Genomic DNA, 17,419 nt, shown 5'->3' with positions numbered 1-17,419 from the left:
ATAAAATTAAAATGGCTGGTGGCGAGATGTCTACATCACGGCGAAACGGCGACTAGTCCCAATCCCCGAAACATCTAACCCACGAAGGGTCACATGGGAAACACAACACAAGAATACCCATTTTGTGCAATATCTTAATCTGTAAAATTGACCATCGGACAGGTTAAGCATGTTTGTGGTTGAACTAAATGAACAATCTAATTCGCCGCATAAACACACTTTATGTGGGGTAAAGTGGAACATATTTTATGAATTTCAAATTGATAAATTATAAACAAATTTTCACAGATGTATTCCAGTAGCTATGGTATAATTTAACGTTGTTGCTTTTAACAAAATTCGTGTTTTCTTCTGGCAATGGTTTTGATGAATGTACATAGGCAATGCTTTAGAAGTTCATTCACGAATATATGTACGTTCCTAGACATCTGATAGTAGTGTATGTAGTGCAGACTGCACATCCTGTGTTGGTTGGCTTGTCAGCCATTGAAGCATGGATTTTGCAGTCCGATACCCTGCACAAAAATGGTCATTTACACTCACCCTTTGGTCAGTATAATTTACCTTTGTACTCAGTAGGATATCCATTTCTATAATATTTGAGCGTAGGGATACTTTTCACGCCCCCTTTTACACACGAATTACGATATTTATCACAATCGACTTCAGCCGCCTTAATGTCGGAGCCAGTATCCTTTAATTCTTTTGCCAAGTCATTGTACGGCTCAGCCATTTCCTTACAGTAACCGCACGAATTCGTATCTAAAACAGAACTCAATGTACAGATGGCCATCAAGAGCACAAACACTTACAAAATTTAACCATAACTTTGTTTTGCGAAGTCATTTCATCGAAATCTGAGTCTGTTAATGGTATCACATTTCCGTTCGAACCGAGTGGAAGCACCAGCACGATGCCGATCCAAAAAAGTGGAAGGAAATTCATTTTTGTGTACATCGCAGGTATTAAGAGATGTCGAGAATACCTATACACAACAGCAGACCACCGAATATATAGACGCCCTTGTAAGAAAAAAAAATGTTTTTGAAAACGAACAATATAATTTCATGATACGCAGTAGCTTAAACAAAATTACATATTACGTCAATGGCACTGTTCCTTTACAAATCGCGGGCATTTTCCAAGCATTATTACTCATTAATGTGTTACGCAATATTACATTCAGGTCCATTGGTGTACATACAAGTAAACAAAAAGTGTCATCGTGCCTATAAAAGTCATATAAAAAATTTACACATTAGCTAACTAAACCTAATGAATAAATAGACGGTACCATGAAGGTGACTTCTATGTAAAGTAACTGAACTCCATTTATCAAAACTAATTGACCGAAACGACAATTGAACAAAGTAGCAATTTGTCTTTGTCTAGCGGTTGGTCGGCGTCGATGGTAGGTGGCCAGGCTTCCACCGATATGGCACAGTCAAACCAGGTAGGCAAGAGAAGGTGGGTCCCTTGGGTCAGGTTCTTCCTTATTAAATGAAAGGGTTCAAAAATTTGTTTTTCTGACCTCGTTGCCAATATTTCCCGGCCAGTAATGTGCCAATTTCCTGAATTTTATGTAAATAAATGTTTCGAGCAATTTTGTACGGGTTGGTAGTAATGGCCAGAAAGCCCAGGTCGCGAGGTCGACCTTCGCAAATTTTGTTGTGTAGTACCGTTGGAATTTAAGGTACCTAAGTTGTTACTGTTAAAAGGGTTTTTTAAAATGCTATTCTGTTCACAGGGGAACCCAACCAGGCAGAACTTAGGCGCACCAAAGGCCCATTGTGCCTACCCTTTCTTTCGAAGCTAGTTTCAAAGCTTGTTTCTCTTAATGAAGGATAGCCTTAGTTGCTTCACCCTCCCCGATTCCAGATAGCTATCTGTCTTTGATCAAGGCGTCACAGTGACATACCACACCTCGCCATAGAACTTGCACGTGGGCTCTCCTACACGGTATTGGACGTATCATTTGATATTTTCCTAGTCGGTAATGCAGAAACATCCATCGCGTGACGCGCGCCAATATCAATCCTAATAAGATGGCGGGTCCAGTTAGAAATGTAAGGTAGCAGGTAATATCCAAGTAGATCGTAACGAAAAGGTAATCCAAAAGAAAAACGCAAGAGAAACAATAAGAAGACTTTAAGGAAAGCTTGAGTATTAAGAAAAATGCTACGTCATAATCTAACATACCTCGTACTGTTTATATGCATATACCTCAATAGAGCAGTCACAGACCTCAAAAGAAAGAGAGAAACCACTCCAAAGGTGACAGCCAAAACTATAATCCCTTTACACAGGTAAGACACAAAGTCAGTAAAAGTAATGGCGTACCAGGAGAGAAATTTGCATGTAATTAATGCGACGGCAGAATCTTCACTGAAGGGAAAAGAAATAAAACTGAGCGAGAAATACCACTGGTGGGTAAGATACAATTTAAGAAGAAGGCGTGGCATTAAGTGCAGAAAGGTACAAAGCGTGAACTCCAGTAACAAGACAAACAATTATTGTAAAAGAAACCCCTAACACTAAGATGACCTCTATTGGCGAACTAAAAAACTAAGGTAATAAAAAATCTACTTCCATCTCAAACCAATGGATTACAAAGAAAATACCTAGATGGCGTAAGAATACTGAACTTAAATATCGAATTTAAATAAAGCGTAACAAACTTGCTCGCTTATGGACCGATCGTGCAGAAATTTTACCAGTAGCGCTTTTTAATAAAAGAAAATTGATAAATTATATTAAACATTCCTAAAAAACACAGTCCTAAAATTACGTGGTTACAGGAACAAGGCCGGTAGCTTCACGACGGTTACTTGAGCTGGAGGAAATTAAACACAAATTTATAATACAACAACAAAGTTGATAAAAACCTCTATTGTTAGACCAGAATCCACCCGTAGCTAGGCATTTTCGAAGGTTTAACAAACAATCAAAACGTCAATGATTCAAAGGGGAGGTAGCTAGAGCATGGGAGTACATTTTTATCTTACTAGCTTGAGCTAGGTGAGTATTGCGATCATAGTTTTTTGGACCGTCTATATGTACGTACGGACGTGGCCAATTTTTCGAGACAGCTAAATTAATTTTCGCGATAACAACGTCCTTATCGCAATCGAGCAGATAATACTAAAGTGCTCTGGACCAAATGTTCCTCAATTTTGAATATTAAACAATACGACAACCGAAATAACGGGCTAAATTTCAAAAAGACTATGGAGAACTCTCCAATTGTGCAGCAGTTACGCAGCCGGTCAAATTTTCCAGATTTAAACAGTAAAAACTTAATAACATTCAATGTTAGATGAGTTAGGGGCTTTTTTATTAGATTCTAAAAAAGAATATCATGCGATCTGTTTGAGCGAACATTGGCTAAAGGAATTAGAGATTAAGTCTTTTGTTCTTAATAACTTCTACGTTGCAGATTATTTTTGCAGAACATACTTCAGACACGGAGGAACGACCTTTTAAACAATTATGATACGCGAAATATGCATAATTACGTACCTACTTATTTACGTCTTAAAAAAGGTCAGTACGGCCCTAATTTTTTAGGCATAAAATTTTTTAATATGTTGCCCACCGCTCTCAAACATTGCAATGAAATGGAGTTTAAATCTAAAATTAAATCATATCTAATAAAAAAGGCTTTCTATTCACTAGAAGAATTTTTGACGAATAAATGTTGTGATATAATGGAATAGTTTGTATAATTATTATGTTTGTTTGTAATTTATTATATTCGTTTGTCTCTTACATTGCATACTTAAAATGACTTGTGTAAACACCACGTGTAAAACATCAATAAAAAAAAAATAAATAAAAAATAAAATAAAAATTAGTTATTTCAACCTAAAGAAACGTCCATCTGATGTTGTTTTACACAACAATATATAAATGATTTAGTGGGCAAATCACAAACAATCATTGATATCATACATTTAAAGTTCTTGGCACCGATCATTAATCCATCTGTACCATATGTAACACATTCACGGACAAACTGATCTATGAATTTATTGGAATCAGTGGGCTCCAAAAACACAAAGTAGAACTTTTACTGACATAGGTACCAAAGACACAAGTAATCAGTAATTAAAACTGAACAGCACATACTTAATATTTATTATACATTATAATTTCATTGCCTAGAAGATTTGGGGTGGAACTTAGTTGTCATCAGTAACGAAGTTCAATTAAAAATGAGATTGATAGATCAACGCATTTAGAGTTTTTCTTAATTTACAGAATATGACTTTATTATATTATTTTTCTGTCGCGCACTATACGAATGTAACTACCTACATATTATTATAACTGAAGAGTATTATAATAATTTTGTGAGTGTTTCGTCGCCGAGTTGACCATTTCCGAGCTTCCCATCGCCGAATCAGAATCGCCGACTTGACCTGACCAGTTCCTATCATCCCACTATCGAGTGGCGAATGCCAGAAATCACCATTTCGCCGTGCAGACGCACTTATAACTATAGAATATGCAGTAAATTGGAAAATATTTGATGAAGACGCAATTTGAAATTGATAAATTATAGACTAATTTTCACACATTCATTTCAGGAGCTATGGTTTAATTTAACTTACATTCGTTTGTCCTCCACCAAGGTGTGTGCGATGGATCTAACATGCATGAACATACGATGATTCGAATATACGTTCCTTCACATCTGTTGGAAGCGTATGTAGTCCACATCCGGTCCTGTTTTGTTTATCAACCATTGAATCATGGATTTTTTTCCAGACACCCTGCACAAATATGACCATTTACACTCACCCCTTGCGTTAGTATAATTTACCTTTGTATTCAGTAGGAGATCCATTTCGATAATATATGAGCGTAGGGAGACCTTTCACGCCACTTTTTATACACACCATACGATATTTACGACAATCTACTTCAGCCACCTTAATATCTGAGCCAGTATCCTTTAATTCTTTTGCCAAGTCATTGTACTGCTCATCCATTTCCTTACAGTAACGGCACGAATTCGTATCTAAAACAGAAGTAAATATACAGAGGGCCATCAAGAGCACAAACACTTACAAAATTTAACCATAACTTTGTTTTGCGAAGTCATTCCATCGAAATCTGCGTCTGTTAATTGTATTACATTTCCGTTCGAACCAAGTGGAAGCACCAGTACGATGCCGATTAAACAAAGTGGAAGGACATTCATTTTTGTGTACATCGCAGGCACTAACAAATGCCGGGAATAGAATATACACAACAGCAAACCACCAAATCTATAGATGCCCTTGTAAAAAAAATTGTGGAAAACGAACAATGTAATTTCATGATACACAGATGCTAATGCAAAATTACCTATTACGTAATGGCACCGTTTCTTTATAAATCGCAGGCTATTTTGCAAGAATTATTACTCATTAATGTGTCCATTGATGTACATACAAGTAAAAAAATGTCATCGCGCTTATAAAGTATATATTGAATTCAAAATGACTGCAGTTTGAATTTGGCGCTTAAAATTTTAGTGATTTTTACTTAAGGCGTTGGTGGTCATGGTTTTCCCCCAATACACAAATCGCAGCAACATTTTACAAGGAGAACACACTATATAAGGATTATATAACCCCAGTTTTTAGTTAGAACCGAGAATGGATTTTACCCCTGAACATGATGTGTTCATATTAATGGCATTGCCCAACACCGTTTTTCCGTACGATACTTGAACTGCTCGTTCTCTTGTTGACCTTATCTGTGGTTTTCGTGGCCAGAAGCAAGAGATCAACTTCTGGTGGCGCTCAAGAATACCGCACCGTTTCCGCTGAGTATCGAAGACATCTTGATTCCATTTTTTAAAATTATAATTAACATTCTCACAGACTAATTTTGGCAGTCAGAATTTTAAAAAGTCAGAAAGTTTATAGATTTTAGCCTGTAGAATCCACAACTATTTCGCATTTTTTTCTTAAAAATCAATTTTTCCCCGTAATGTCGTTCAATTTTAAAAATTAGTTTTAGATTCTACCTCGGATTCTACAGACCAAAATTTGTAATACTTGGCGAGGTGCAGATTTATTACTATACGCGTAACGCGACGAGTGGTGGAACGTGGGTGAAAGTAAATTATGACAAAAGGAAGCACGTAGGCAGTGTAACGGGTAGTTACAGTTGTTTGAATTCCCCCTATGATTCCCGTAGGGATAAAATTGATTTTTTACTTTCACCTAGAAGAGCCGATGCCAATGAACTTCTGTTAATTCAGGAATTTACATGGACAATTTTATTGAATAAAAAAACGGAATTTATTTGAATAGAATTTACATCCCTGTTAATAGGTCCTCTTAAACAAATACATTGCACATAATTATTGAATGTTTCCATAAGTCAATCGCCGTTTAATAATCACTCAAAATCCTGGTCACTATTTTACATCCATGGAATTTTCACTTCACCGCGCACAACGCCATAGCGAACATATTTTCTATTTTCCAGTAAATTTGTTCGATAGGAATTTTCGCACGATTATGGCGTTTCGCGTGAGTGCACCATCCTGTTGATACCAATTTTTGTATTTTTTTTGTACTATACATTGTTGTATTTGTAATAAAAAATGCTTCCCAATACAGTATGTCCTCTTTATGGGCCATATAAAAAATAAAGTTGATGATTTCTCCGAAACAAAACGTTGTATTGAAAATCTCTCAACGCTGTCTTCTATAACTTCAAATAATGGCAATGAGAAAGTGTTTTTTATTTTTTGCATCTGTTTCGACAATAAAATAAAAACGAAGTCGCAAATCGGAATTTTCTGGTTTTCTTTACAGCGTAGTAGCCCATTAATTGCGCAACTTTCCCTACTGCTAACCATTAATCTTTGAATTTCAGGTCACAACTTGTTATTAGATTTTGCATAAAATATTTGTTATTGAAGCGAAAAAGTTTATTATCAGTGTACTTTTGCTGTGTATGCTTCAGTTTAACTATTCCGAGAAGTACCTAATACAGTCCGATTCTTCACTATATCGGTTAGTTTCTTACTCGTAACCCGCTGCCGGGCGGTGCGTAAGCCATTCGACGGATTCGAGAAGGGGGTGGGGGTCTAATTCGATGGTCTGCTGTATGAATGGCTTAACTGTTTCCGTGGAGTAACTACCTCATACAATCTTCGCTGTATCTGTTATCTATTCGTGTCGTGCGGATCGCAGCTCTTGGTATTTTAGCAGTACGAGAAAGGGTCCTCTAATTAACGTTTCCTGTATTTAAAATATTTTTGTTTGGGGGATAATGGACTTTAACATGAATACTTACTATTGGCATTCTCACATGTACTTTTAGTGCTAAATTAATTGAAGTCGATGCTGGATTAGAGCTATGACATACTGTTTGCACACACAATTTAAGGGTTGTTTTGCCTAAATTGATCCTAGGTTTTTGTACTGAATTGATTGATAATGTTTTCCACTTGTTGATTTACTGCATTTAATCCGATTACCTGATTTTGTCGTACAAATTTAGATGTTTTATTTGTGTATTTTCTCTTGCATTTTGTTGTCGGGGTTTTTGTCTCGAAGAAGGTTTTCCCTCTGCTATCACCTTGTTGTTCTCGTCTTTTCTTACGCATAAAATTCTACATTTTATTCAATTCCCCTCTCGATTATGGCAATAAATCATTCCCAAATACGATCTATATACATATGCTACGTTTCGAAATGACCTCATGTCGAATTAGCAGTTGTAATCAAACAGCGTTAATTAAGATAATTGAGTTCCCAATCCCCGGCATTTTGTTTCCAGACATCCGGAATACATTAAGAAAACAATGCTCTACAGCAATTAAAAGATGCAAAAAGTACAATCTTCCATTCCACCGAATGCCCACAAATTTATTCTTATAATTTCACTAGAGATAGGTTAGCGATCTTTTAGCGAACTTTGTCAGTGTTTTCCCAATGAGTGGAGATGGGAGGCACTGCTTTGTTTCTTATCGAAGTTACGAATTGTAGAAAAGATATGGTGGTCCGTTTTAAACCCTATAAACAGTGTACAAATACAGATTAGAGCCCAATTTGCAATATTTTACAAATTAGGGCGTACAGAAACCTACCGACTAATTCTCACATCAGACACTCTCACGTTACATAATTTTGTAACCGGAAACAAATCCCTCTTTCTCGTAGCACGAATTTCAACAAATGCAGTGACGAGTGCGGCTCGCTTTGGTTAAGCAAACCTACCTGTTAATTAAAGTTTACTTTAACTGGAGACTGATAGACCAGAACTCATCATGGTACTTGAATTACTTCTGTAATGAGAGGTAGATCCATTTATAAGTTGTAAAATGGTTTAAATTTCATTACTGCGCCGTAGTTAGAGTAAATCCGCAACTGGAAGTTTGCACATGGAAATGTTATCGCTTTTATTTCCTTTTTTTTTGTTTTTAACTTGATTTCCACTGAATAAAGGCGCAACTACATTATGAATCGATTCAATTAACTTATTGATGAGGGTGCTTTTATTATTACACCCATAAAAATGCGGTTTTAATTACGTAAGTAACTACCAGCATACTGTTTGCACATTCTCACAGGTAAAACTGAACGGCACAAAAAACCGGGCAAAGGCTAAGTGATTAAAATGTATTTTATAGCTTTAGTGGCAAAGTAACTTCCTTACGACATCTAGGACAATGAGACAAATTACAGGCAGCACATAGCGAGTCTGCATGCATGATGCAATTACTTATACGAAAGGGGTAACTTTGATTGCGATTTTAGTTTTCCCTAGAGATTAAGGAGTCTACAAAATTTGTCTAATCCAATTTTGTTGTATTAATATGATAGTTAGCGACGCATATGAAATATGAACCAAGATCATCCGCAAATACAAGGTGTCTCACAATGCGCTGGACGTATGGCAACGCTATAGCTACTTTCAGTATGAAATTGCCTAGGAAATTACAATATTTTTTATGGAAGGACGTTATGGGCTTAAAAAAATCCGATTTGTTAATGATTAAAGATGGCCGCGTTCCCTAATTAGCACCATTTTATAGCTCGCTGGAATAGGGATTAGTCCCGAAGGCATAATGGTAGAGCATTTGGCTTTGGACCACGAGAATGTCATGTAATTTGGTCCGAAATATAAATTTGTCTTTTACGCGAGTATATTACGCAAACCTCACGGTAGCCAATCAGTGAATTTGTGGAGTCTACCAGTCCTGACGAACACCCGGAATCTAGAAGCGTTGTAATTTTGGCGCTTCGTTACTAAAACTGTCGTGCCGAAAGTTAAGTTGAAAGTAAGTAAGTTGAAGATAGAAGAATTGTGTTTCAGCCGCCGCTACAGTAATTAACGCTGCAATTAATCCGCCGTTTGCCACTGTTCCCGTCAAGATATTTCAATTGTCTTTGTTGCGCCCGAAAACTGTTCTCATTTAAAGGACGAGGGCAAATTAATATTTTAGAATTTCAGCTATTATTAAGAGGTTTTTGTTTCCTATGTTAATTTAAGTCGAGCATTAAAACTCCAAAGCCATCGCAACATTCCAATTAACAATTTAGAAATTTCAATCCGGCTAATTAAGTAAGTGAAATTAACAGTAGCTAAATAAATGTGTTGTAGTAAACGTCATTCCACATAGTCGTGTGGGGTATCCAAAGAAGCGCTCTTAATTGATTTGAATTTTGGGAACAAGTACAGATTTTTAGGACGTCAACAGGCCGCACATTTAATTACAGAAGTTGCAATTTTTGGATATAGATAACCGAATACGCCAGTCGATTTGGAATTTCCTACGTTCCCTTCATGACACAGCCGAATTTTATATAAGGTAAATGCTTAATTTAGAGGGGATCTTTTGCCTTTGCGTATTCTACCGAAACGTCAGAAATGTTTTGCTTTCTGCATGCTACGTTTGTAAGTACCTTAAGTTTTGAGATTTTCTGTTGATTTACTGTATCGTATTTAAATTCTGCTATTACATTCAATGAATTCAATTTTGTTAATTACAAGATGTTTATTTTTGTATAAAATCACCGTATGCCCTTTTATTCGTGACGGTTAATTGGGGGTAAGTTAGAAAGAAACGTGGTCACGATCAGATTGTCAAAATTTATCGTAAACGTAAAATTTTTACGTAAGATAAATGCCCATAGCCTTCTGATTTTTTCATCCAATTGGTCAAATCTTTCTTTTTACAACGGATCGTAAAGTCGATTGAAATTTACAAAATAATACAAAATTTATAACTAACCTCTCTTTTTCAATTCTTCCCTCGGCGTAGAACTCTGGAATTCTTACAGTTAATTTTGAATCAGCGCTCTGGGGTAGTTGTCAGTTGGTTTCATTGGATGCACACTTGAAAAACCCGGCGACTTGAAAGCTTCTAAACAACTATTCTTTGGATTGGAAATTTCTGATGATTGATTGAGAAACATGGGCTGGATCAGGTTGTTAACTCTTCTGTTGGTTAGTATATTTTTTTGTTGGCGAAAGTATTAGCATAAGCTTAATTTAAATGGGTTGCTATTGAAATTTGGTTTAACGTTTAAGAAATCCCTTAGGTAAACTTTTACGCTAATTGCGTTTTACTAACAATTTTCTAGTCGAAATTTTATTTCACATATGAAATTAGATTAATTTTCTTTTTACTTTGTGCCACTGCGTCGACTCGACACGCGAGGAAGTGTTTTCTGAATAGCGCGTTTGTTTGTTTATTTATAAATATATTATTACTAGCTTTTTAACACGTACATTGGAATACGTGAATATCCCTTGGTTTGACTGTATACCACTTTAATCCTTTGGTGAATTGGTACCCTTTTGATTTTCGTGAAAACTATAATGCACTTTTTCTATATGCAATAATCCAAAATTAAACTTGAACGTTTTCCTGTAACTAACCACTGGGGCAAATGATAATTGTCCCGAAAATTACTGGTTAAACTAGACACTAATGGTCGCTGTGAAAATGATCAACCGTTTCTTCGGTATTCCCGAACCACAAATTAAATTATTTAAGCTCAAAGGGCGGTATAGGAAACTCACATGGTTTCCGCCAAACCAATAATGCTTAATTCCGTGCCAAAATAATCCACGTTCTCAATATTAAGTCATGTTTTAACGCCTATTTAATAGTGGAATAGTAATGGCGGAGAAACTGTGTTAATTTTCATTGGTTCGTCCACTTTCAGCTGACATAACAGATTCTAATCTTTCCTAAAGAACGCTTAATCCGCAGGATATGTATCCTAATATGACCTCTTTTTAGCATGTATATCAAAACTCCGGCCAATGTGGCGACAGATACAATTTAAAACAATGAACTCACTGATAGACATGACGCAGATGACTAAAAAAACTCGCCGAATTACAATCCACAAAATAAAAACTTGAACTTGACATAAGAAATTGTTCTTCCGCATATTTCAATGGAAAAAAATCGCAAAAAAATTCCGTAAAATAATCGCTCTCGTTACAAGGCAAGCTTTAGCGGAATTTGTTAAGAACTGGAGGGAAGAATCTGAAAGTAACTTGAAAAGAAATCGAAACATAAGAAGAAGTTGAGTAAAGCTTGAGGGGAATGTGAATAGAATTTGAGAAATTGAGAGGGGAATTTACCTGCAGAGAAGATTCGAGGAGAATTCATTTATTCGTCCTTTTATGCACGAAAGCAGTTTGTTCATCGCAAACTTATGAAATGTTGATTGCCTAAGGTCAGGCGCATTAAATTATCGATATTAGATAGTTTTACCATTGTATTTATAACTATAAATTCAATGGTTTTACCATTGAATTTCAATGCTTTTACGTTTCATCATTGATATAGTGTTTTTACTCAATGCTTTCATGTTTTCCATCAGGCCTAAGGAGCTTACTCAATGATAATAATTGAAAAAATATTGGTACCTATATATCAATGTCTACCATATGGCAGAAGTTATTGCCTTTAAAACAATTTGGTTGAAGAGATGAGAGAAACGTTGGCTATGCTATAGAAGCTGTTTTATAGCGCTAGAGGAGAGTGAATAAATTAACTACATTGCTCTGCATTCAGTTGTTATATAGGGTGATGCAAAATGTCCGTAGGTAAATACCAAGCGAACAAGATCTTGGGTAACCATAATCATTCACTTTCAAATCTTGTAGGTAAAAGAGTACTAGGTACAATCTGTAATTTCAGTTCAATTTTCCTAACGGCGAGTTGTAATAATTTTGTGATCTACGAATAAAATAATAACTTGGATGCGTATGTGAGCCATATTAAGACCATTTACACTCAAATTTCGTTCCTTGTTTACCAAAACGCCAAATGAATAACTCAATCACGAAAATGGCTTAATTGGGTAGGTGCTAACAAGATGAAGGGATTAGATTTCCTATAGAATTCAAACGTAGGTGTTTGACACGAAAGCGCGGATTCAAATTAAGAAATCCTTACTCGCCTATACAAAACAAGAAAGAAATGGGTAATGAGTGCTATAGCGAATCGTAAACAAGTATATTTTAGATGCCACATTTCTCGTAAATTTCAGTGTAAGTAGGTTTCCTCATTATACAGATAACAAATGTACCTATTTACAACGCCCCAACTGATTTCTTGCAGTAATGGCGTTGTATTAATCAAATATTTAGAATAATGCAACAACCTTCCTTTCCGGTTTGACATTTCGGGTTAATCTCGGGGTCAAAGGGAGCTTTTTGTTCCCACGGAATGGAATACCTTTTCTTATCACCCCTTATAAGTTTTACTTACGCAATTGTAAGGGGCCACCCCTATTTTGAACAGTAATTCCGACTTCAAAGCGCTATTTGAATGCAAAAATTGTTTGTGTACAAAATTCCCATACGTACGATGCAAGCAGCGTGAGACCGTCAAGGTGTGTATTTAATAACCACCCTCTTTTTTTTTGAAAACCTGACTCACGATTGTAAGTACTTCGACAAATTAATTTGTCTCCTACCTAACCCCACGCTAATCATTGTTAGCCCGATTTCCAATTATAGCACTTGATTAGTTTCATTATTGTTACTAAATTTATACATTCATTTACCATATAGGTACCAAGTTTAAGATGTTTGTCTATATCATAGTTATTGATTGTCACCATCCCCATTCGTATGGGGGTTGACATCTGCATTGCGCCCATGCACATTTAAAGTCCGCAATTGATTCGGAAAAATCTCACCAAATTAGAGACAGAAGTAAATATCAGGCCACAGAAGAAAAGCTCAACTTAAACCAATCGGGAAAAATCAGGAGCCTTTGTGACGATAGAGATGAAATTGCATGAAAACTGCTTCGTGGCAAATTTACTTCGGATATTCTCGCGATTTACTGTGTTAATAAACTGCACCAATATAGGCAACGAGCGGTTGACGGTTATTGACCAAAATTAATTCAGTTACAATCCCTTACCAGTGTCTATCTATTACTGAAAACGGAATTGGAGAATTCGAAAACGTTCACGAGTTATCATGCACACAGACGGACTGACGGATAGTCGGACAGAAATTCAAAATAATAAGTAAATAATATAAATACTGGCTTTTGGAAGAAGAAAACTTTCTTGAAACTCTTCGGGTTTCTGCAATTCCTCTCGCTTTTTTTGAATTTTTGGAATTTTTTATTGATTCAGATTACTCAGATTGTGTTGAGTTTCCCGCATCTTTCAGATTTAGTTTTCAAATTTACAGATTATTCAGATCTCTGACATTCTTCGTATGCTTCGCATATTTGAGATTTTTTTATCGTTTCCGATTATTTAGATATTTCAGCTTTTTCAGATTTTTCGGGTATTTTGTTTCAGTTTCTTCAGATCCTCAGCTCATCACGCGTGTTTACTGTTACTTGATAAGCATCGCTTTTCAACCATCCCCACATTCCGTAATCTATAACGGATAAGGTGCGGGGACCAATCTGGCCAACTAAAAGGACCTCCACGACCAATCCGCCGTTACGCAAATGTTTGGTTCAGGCCATAGTGAGCAGCTATACATGCATATACAAGCAATTCTTATATATAAAGAGATGCGCGAAATTATAAATCTTTCCATTCCATAAGTAAAACTTAATGATTTTATTGGTATCTAAACGTATAGTAAACGTGGACGAGCATACGTATGCATTGGCCACCGTGGAAACGTCCAAGAAATAAACTACTCCTGATTGTTGCTTAAAATATTATTACAATAATAAACACAAATATGCGAGCCGTAATTACTGCAAAATTAACCCTTTTTGCTATTACAATTATTACCAAATGCATATAGTACATGAAGATTGTTGGTGGGGGGTGCTTATTATAGGCTCAAGTACGTCACAATTGGTTGTTTGTAAGTGGTGCAACCCTTTAGTATACTGATCCTGGGTGTAGAAAACATCGTAACATGACTCATGGTAACAGGAAAACGTATTGGGTGCTATCCAGACTATTATCAATCCCATGAAGATGCAATGTTAAAGAATGATTTGTAATGTTTTATTTAAATTACGAATTTATATCCAGTTTTCTACCGCCATCTGTGTATTTCTTTTGTAAATTCGTTTAGTTTAGATGTAAGTTAGTTCTATGGTAGAGTTGTAATTACTACAGTTCTTTATTTCGCCGCTAGAGGTCATCCGAGCGTACCTTTTCTTCACTTCATGCTATTCCTTCTTCTTTAATTTTGTCTTGGGTACAAGTTCTACCTGTTCCTTTCGGAGAAAGTTCTGCATTTATAGTAGTTATTTGCAAATGTTTCTTAATACGCGATTCCTTTTGCTTGACTTATGTCTACCTGAAAAAGGGGCTCTTTGTAGTGGATATTACCATATTTCTTTGGAGTTTTTCTCTCTATTTTAATGTATTGGGGCTGCTAGATTGAATACGCTTAGCGGATTTATAATTTCAAGTAATTAGGTGTGAGCTATATACAGATTATGACTCACCATTACTCTTACCACGTAATTTCTTTTCCGGCTTTGTCTTCTCTCATAGTTTCTCCTAAGTTTCTCATCGTTCTCTCCTAAGATTCCTAATTTTCTCTTCTGGATTACATTTTCGTTATTATTTACGTGAGTATATTTGTACGAACGATTCGTTGTCGATCAAAATTTTGCCTCTTGTTTAGTTAACGTAAATTGAAATATTGGTTCTAATAAGAACCAACTTAATAAAGTGTTAATTACGGTTTGTAGTATACGAGTACCCGTGTGTCGAACGTTAGACAATAGACATTGCTATCGCAATATTTCCGCGCTATTCATTATCTACCTTAGTTTAATAGTCATTTAACATTTATAGCTGTGTTTTTTTCTGCGGGAGCCTGTTTATTGATAATTTTCCCTGACTACGAGTTGATCCCTTCTTGCTAAAAATTGAGTTTACTTGACACTTCAGATTTAGACATTACAGTGTCCTACGTGCAGTATTTTGAGAACAGTTATTAAATTACCCTCGATTGTGATAGCAATTAATGTTTATGCTCTACTCTGTCAATGATTGTATTTCTTTAGCTTATCAAGACCTGAACAAGGATCTCTTAGTTTACCTTGTTCTTCAAGATCGCGCATCGCAATAAATCGATCGAACGAATTGCTGAGCAAAGTGCATCAAAATTAACAATTGAGTTGCACCATAAACATAAACTTTCCATATGTTAGTGGCCACCAAGAGAATGCAGCGTATTGTTTAAATTCGTTTGTTTTTGAATGAGGCTTTGGGTCATTTGGACTAAAATTCGGATGTCTTCATGGTGGTTCAAATTCGTGCCTCACCATTGGCAACTCCATAATGGTGAAAGGCAACTTATTGTACGTTCAATGGGGACAAAGTCTCAAAAGCCTCTTCATGTGATAAACGAAACGCATTTGAAATTTTTGCAAAATCTATGAAAATAACTGAGATATCAACGAAAAACTGAAAATGTCAAATTTGGTATTCCTTTTTTCTAGCTTAAACGGTCGGATTTGGGCGGTTCCCTTCTATGGGCACTTTTTCTTCATTTCCATAGATTCATAACATACATCCATAGATGTAGAAATGACAGTCTCTTATGTCTTATGGGAGTCATATTGGAATTTTACGGAATGAGCTTGATTTTTAATCGGATAATTTTATTTTTACACGAAAGTTTTGTTGCAACGGAAAAAACTAGAGATCAAGGGTGTGCTTTTGCTTTTGATCGAGAGTTTTTTTCCAGGTGCCAACAAAATTTGAGTGAATTTAAAAATAAAAGTATCCTCATTTAAAACCAAGATCGGAGTGTGTGTTTTAGGAAGATTAATAAAAGACAGTAAATTTAACAACCACTATATATTTTACGCCTTCCTACACGTATTTTTATTGCTGATAAAAAGCTACCTAGCGTTTAATCGCTGATAAAAAGCTACCTAGCTTTTAATCACTTAAAAAATCATCTGATTGGTTAGAGGCTGATTGGTCCTACATTGATGGAGTGTATTAATCTTACATAAATTTACAAGAAAGATTTTAAATTCAAATGCTTTACATTCATTTCACAACAAACCATCCACGGATAACTAGATTTTGCTGAATCAACGTGGCTATGATTGCGATGCATTCAAATGAAATAAAAATGCAGGAAGTATTTTCAATGGTAAGTAGGTATATGGAATAAATGATTTAATTCAGCAAGTTACCCGTGGATGTTTGTTTTACTGAGAAATTAATGTGAAACATCCCGTAAAATATTCTGTAATAATCCAATATCGTGTCCATAAGAACATTTTCAGCTTTTCGGTGATAGGTACCTCAGTTATTTTCAAAAGATTTCTTAAAAAATTCAAATGCGGTTTTTGGTTACAAAAAGGAACTTTGCTCCCATTTAACGAACACTATCTCTCACCGTTACAGAGATCCCAATAGTGAGCCACGAAATTGAACCACCCTATATAATATACATGCCATATTCCAAGATCACAAAAGTGATAAGTACCAATAAGATCTGAATGAGTTGGTTACCACGCAACTCAAACTTGAGACGACGATAAGAGTGCATCCGGAAACGACAAGGATACAAACTGTTATCTTTACTGTTTCCCTTTTGTGTAAGTGCGTAATGAACGTTATTTAATAATTTCAATTTGTTTAGTTCGAATGGCTCGTTACATTTTTAATTAAGATAGGTTTAATTATCTGACCAGCAAGAATATTTTTGAGCTTAATTAGGAATTAGGTTTTTTGTATTTTTAGGGTTATTGTATGAATTTGTATGATTTCAGTATTGAATCATAATAAATGTGTTCAGTTTGAGATAGTCTCTTGTAATTTTTATGGCATTATAATTCCTTACAAGGGAAGTAAACATTTTTCTTTCAAAGCCATGCCAATATGGAAGTAGAGTAATCTCTCCAAATATACGCGAGCATTTAAAACAATAGCCGACTAAATTTAGATGCTTAGACGCTTAGAGGTAGGTACCT

The 17,419-nt window shown here is 35.6% G+C and overlaps 1 protein-coding gene across 1 annotated transcript; it reads right to left on the bottom strand.

The window, feature by feature from the left end:
- Window positions 1–201: 201 nt before the first annotated feature.
- Window positions 202–997, bottom strand: LOC116174818 (protein disulfide-isomerase 2-like). Its single transcript, XM_031492810.1, has 3 exons — window positions 813–997; window positions 565–762; window positions 202–515 (listed from the first exon to the last, which is right to left on the bottom strand). The coding sequence occupies exons 1-3, from the start codon at window positions 955–957 to the stop codon at window positions 421–423; spliced, it is 438 nt and encodes a 145-aa protein (XP_031348670.1). The 5' UTR covers window positions 958–997; the 3' UTR covers window positions 202–420.
- Between the last annotated feature and the right edge of the window lie 16,422 nt (window positions 998–17,419).

The sequence above is a fragment of the Photinus pyralis genome, unplaced genomic scaffold, assembly GCF_008802855.1.
Source record: "Photinus pyralis isolate 1611_PpyrPB1 unplaced genomic scaffold, Ppyr1.3 Ppyr1.4_LG6, whole genome shotgun sequence".
NCBI classification, from domain to species: Eukaryota; Metazoa; Arthropoda; class Insecta; order Coleoptera; family Lampyridae; genus Photinus; species Photinus pyralis.
The sequence above is the reverse complement of the archived record's forward strand: the minus strand, read 5'-3'. Positions and strand labels throughout refer to the sequence as shown.

Bases quoted from the DNA above. Each gene is read 5' to 3' on its own strand.
- LOC116174818 (XM_031492810.1), bottom strand. From the start codon at position 957: ATGTACACAAAAATGAATTTCCTTCCACTTTTTTGGATCGGCATCGTG. The intron at 763-812 runs GTAAGTGTTTGT...GTTCTGTTTTAG, and splicing joins CAAAGTTATGGTTAAATTTT to ATACGAATTCGTGCGGTTAC. The intron at 516-564 runs GTAAATTATACT...ATTTTTGTGCAG, and splicing joins ATATCCTACTGAGTACAAAG to GGTATCGGACTGCAAAATCC.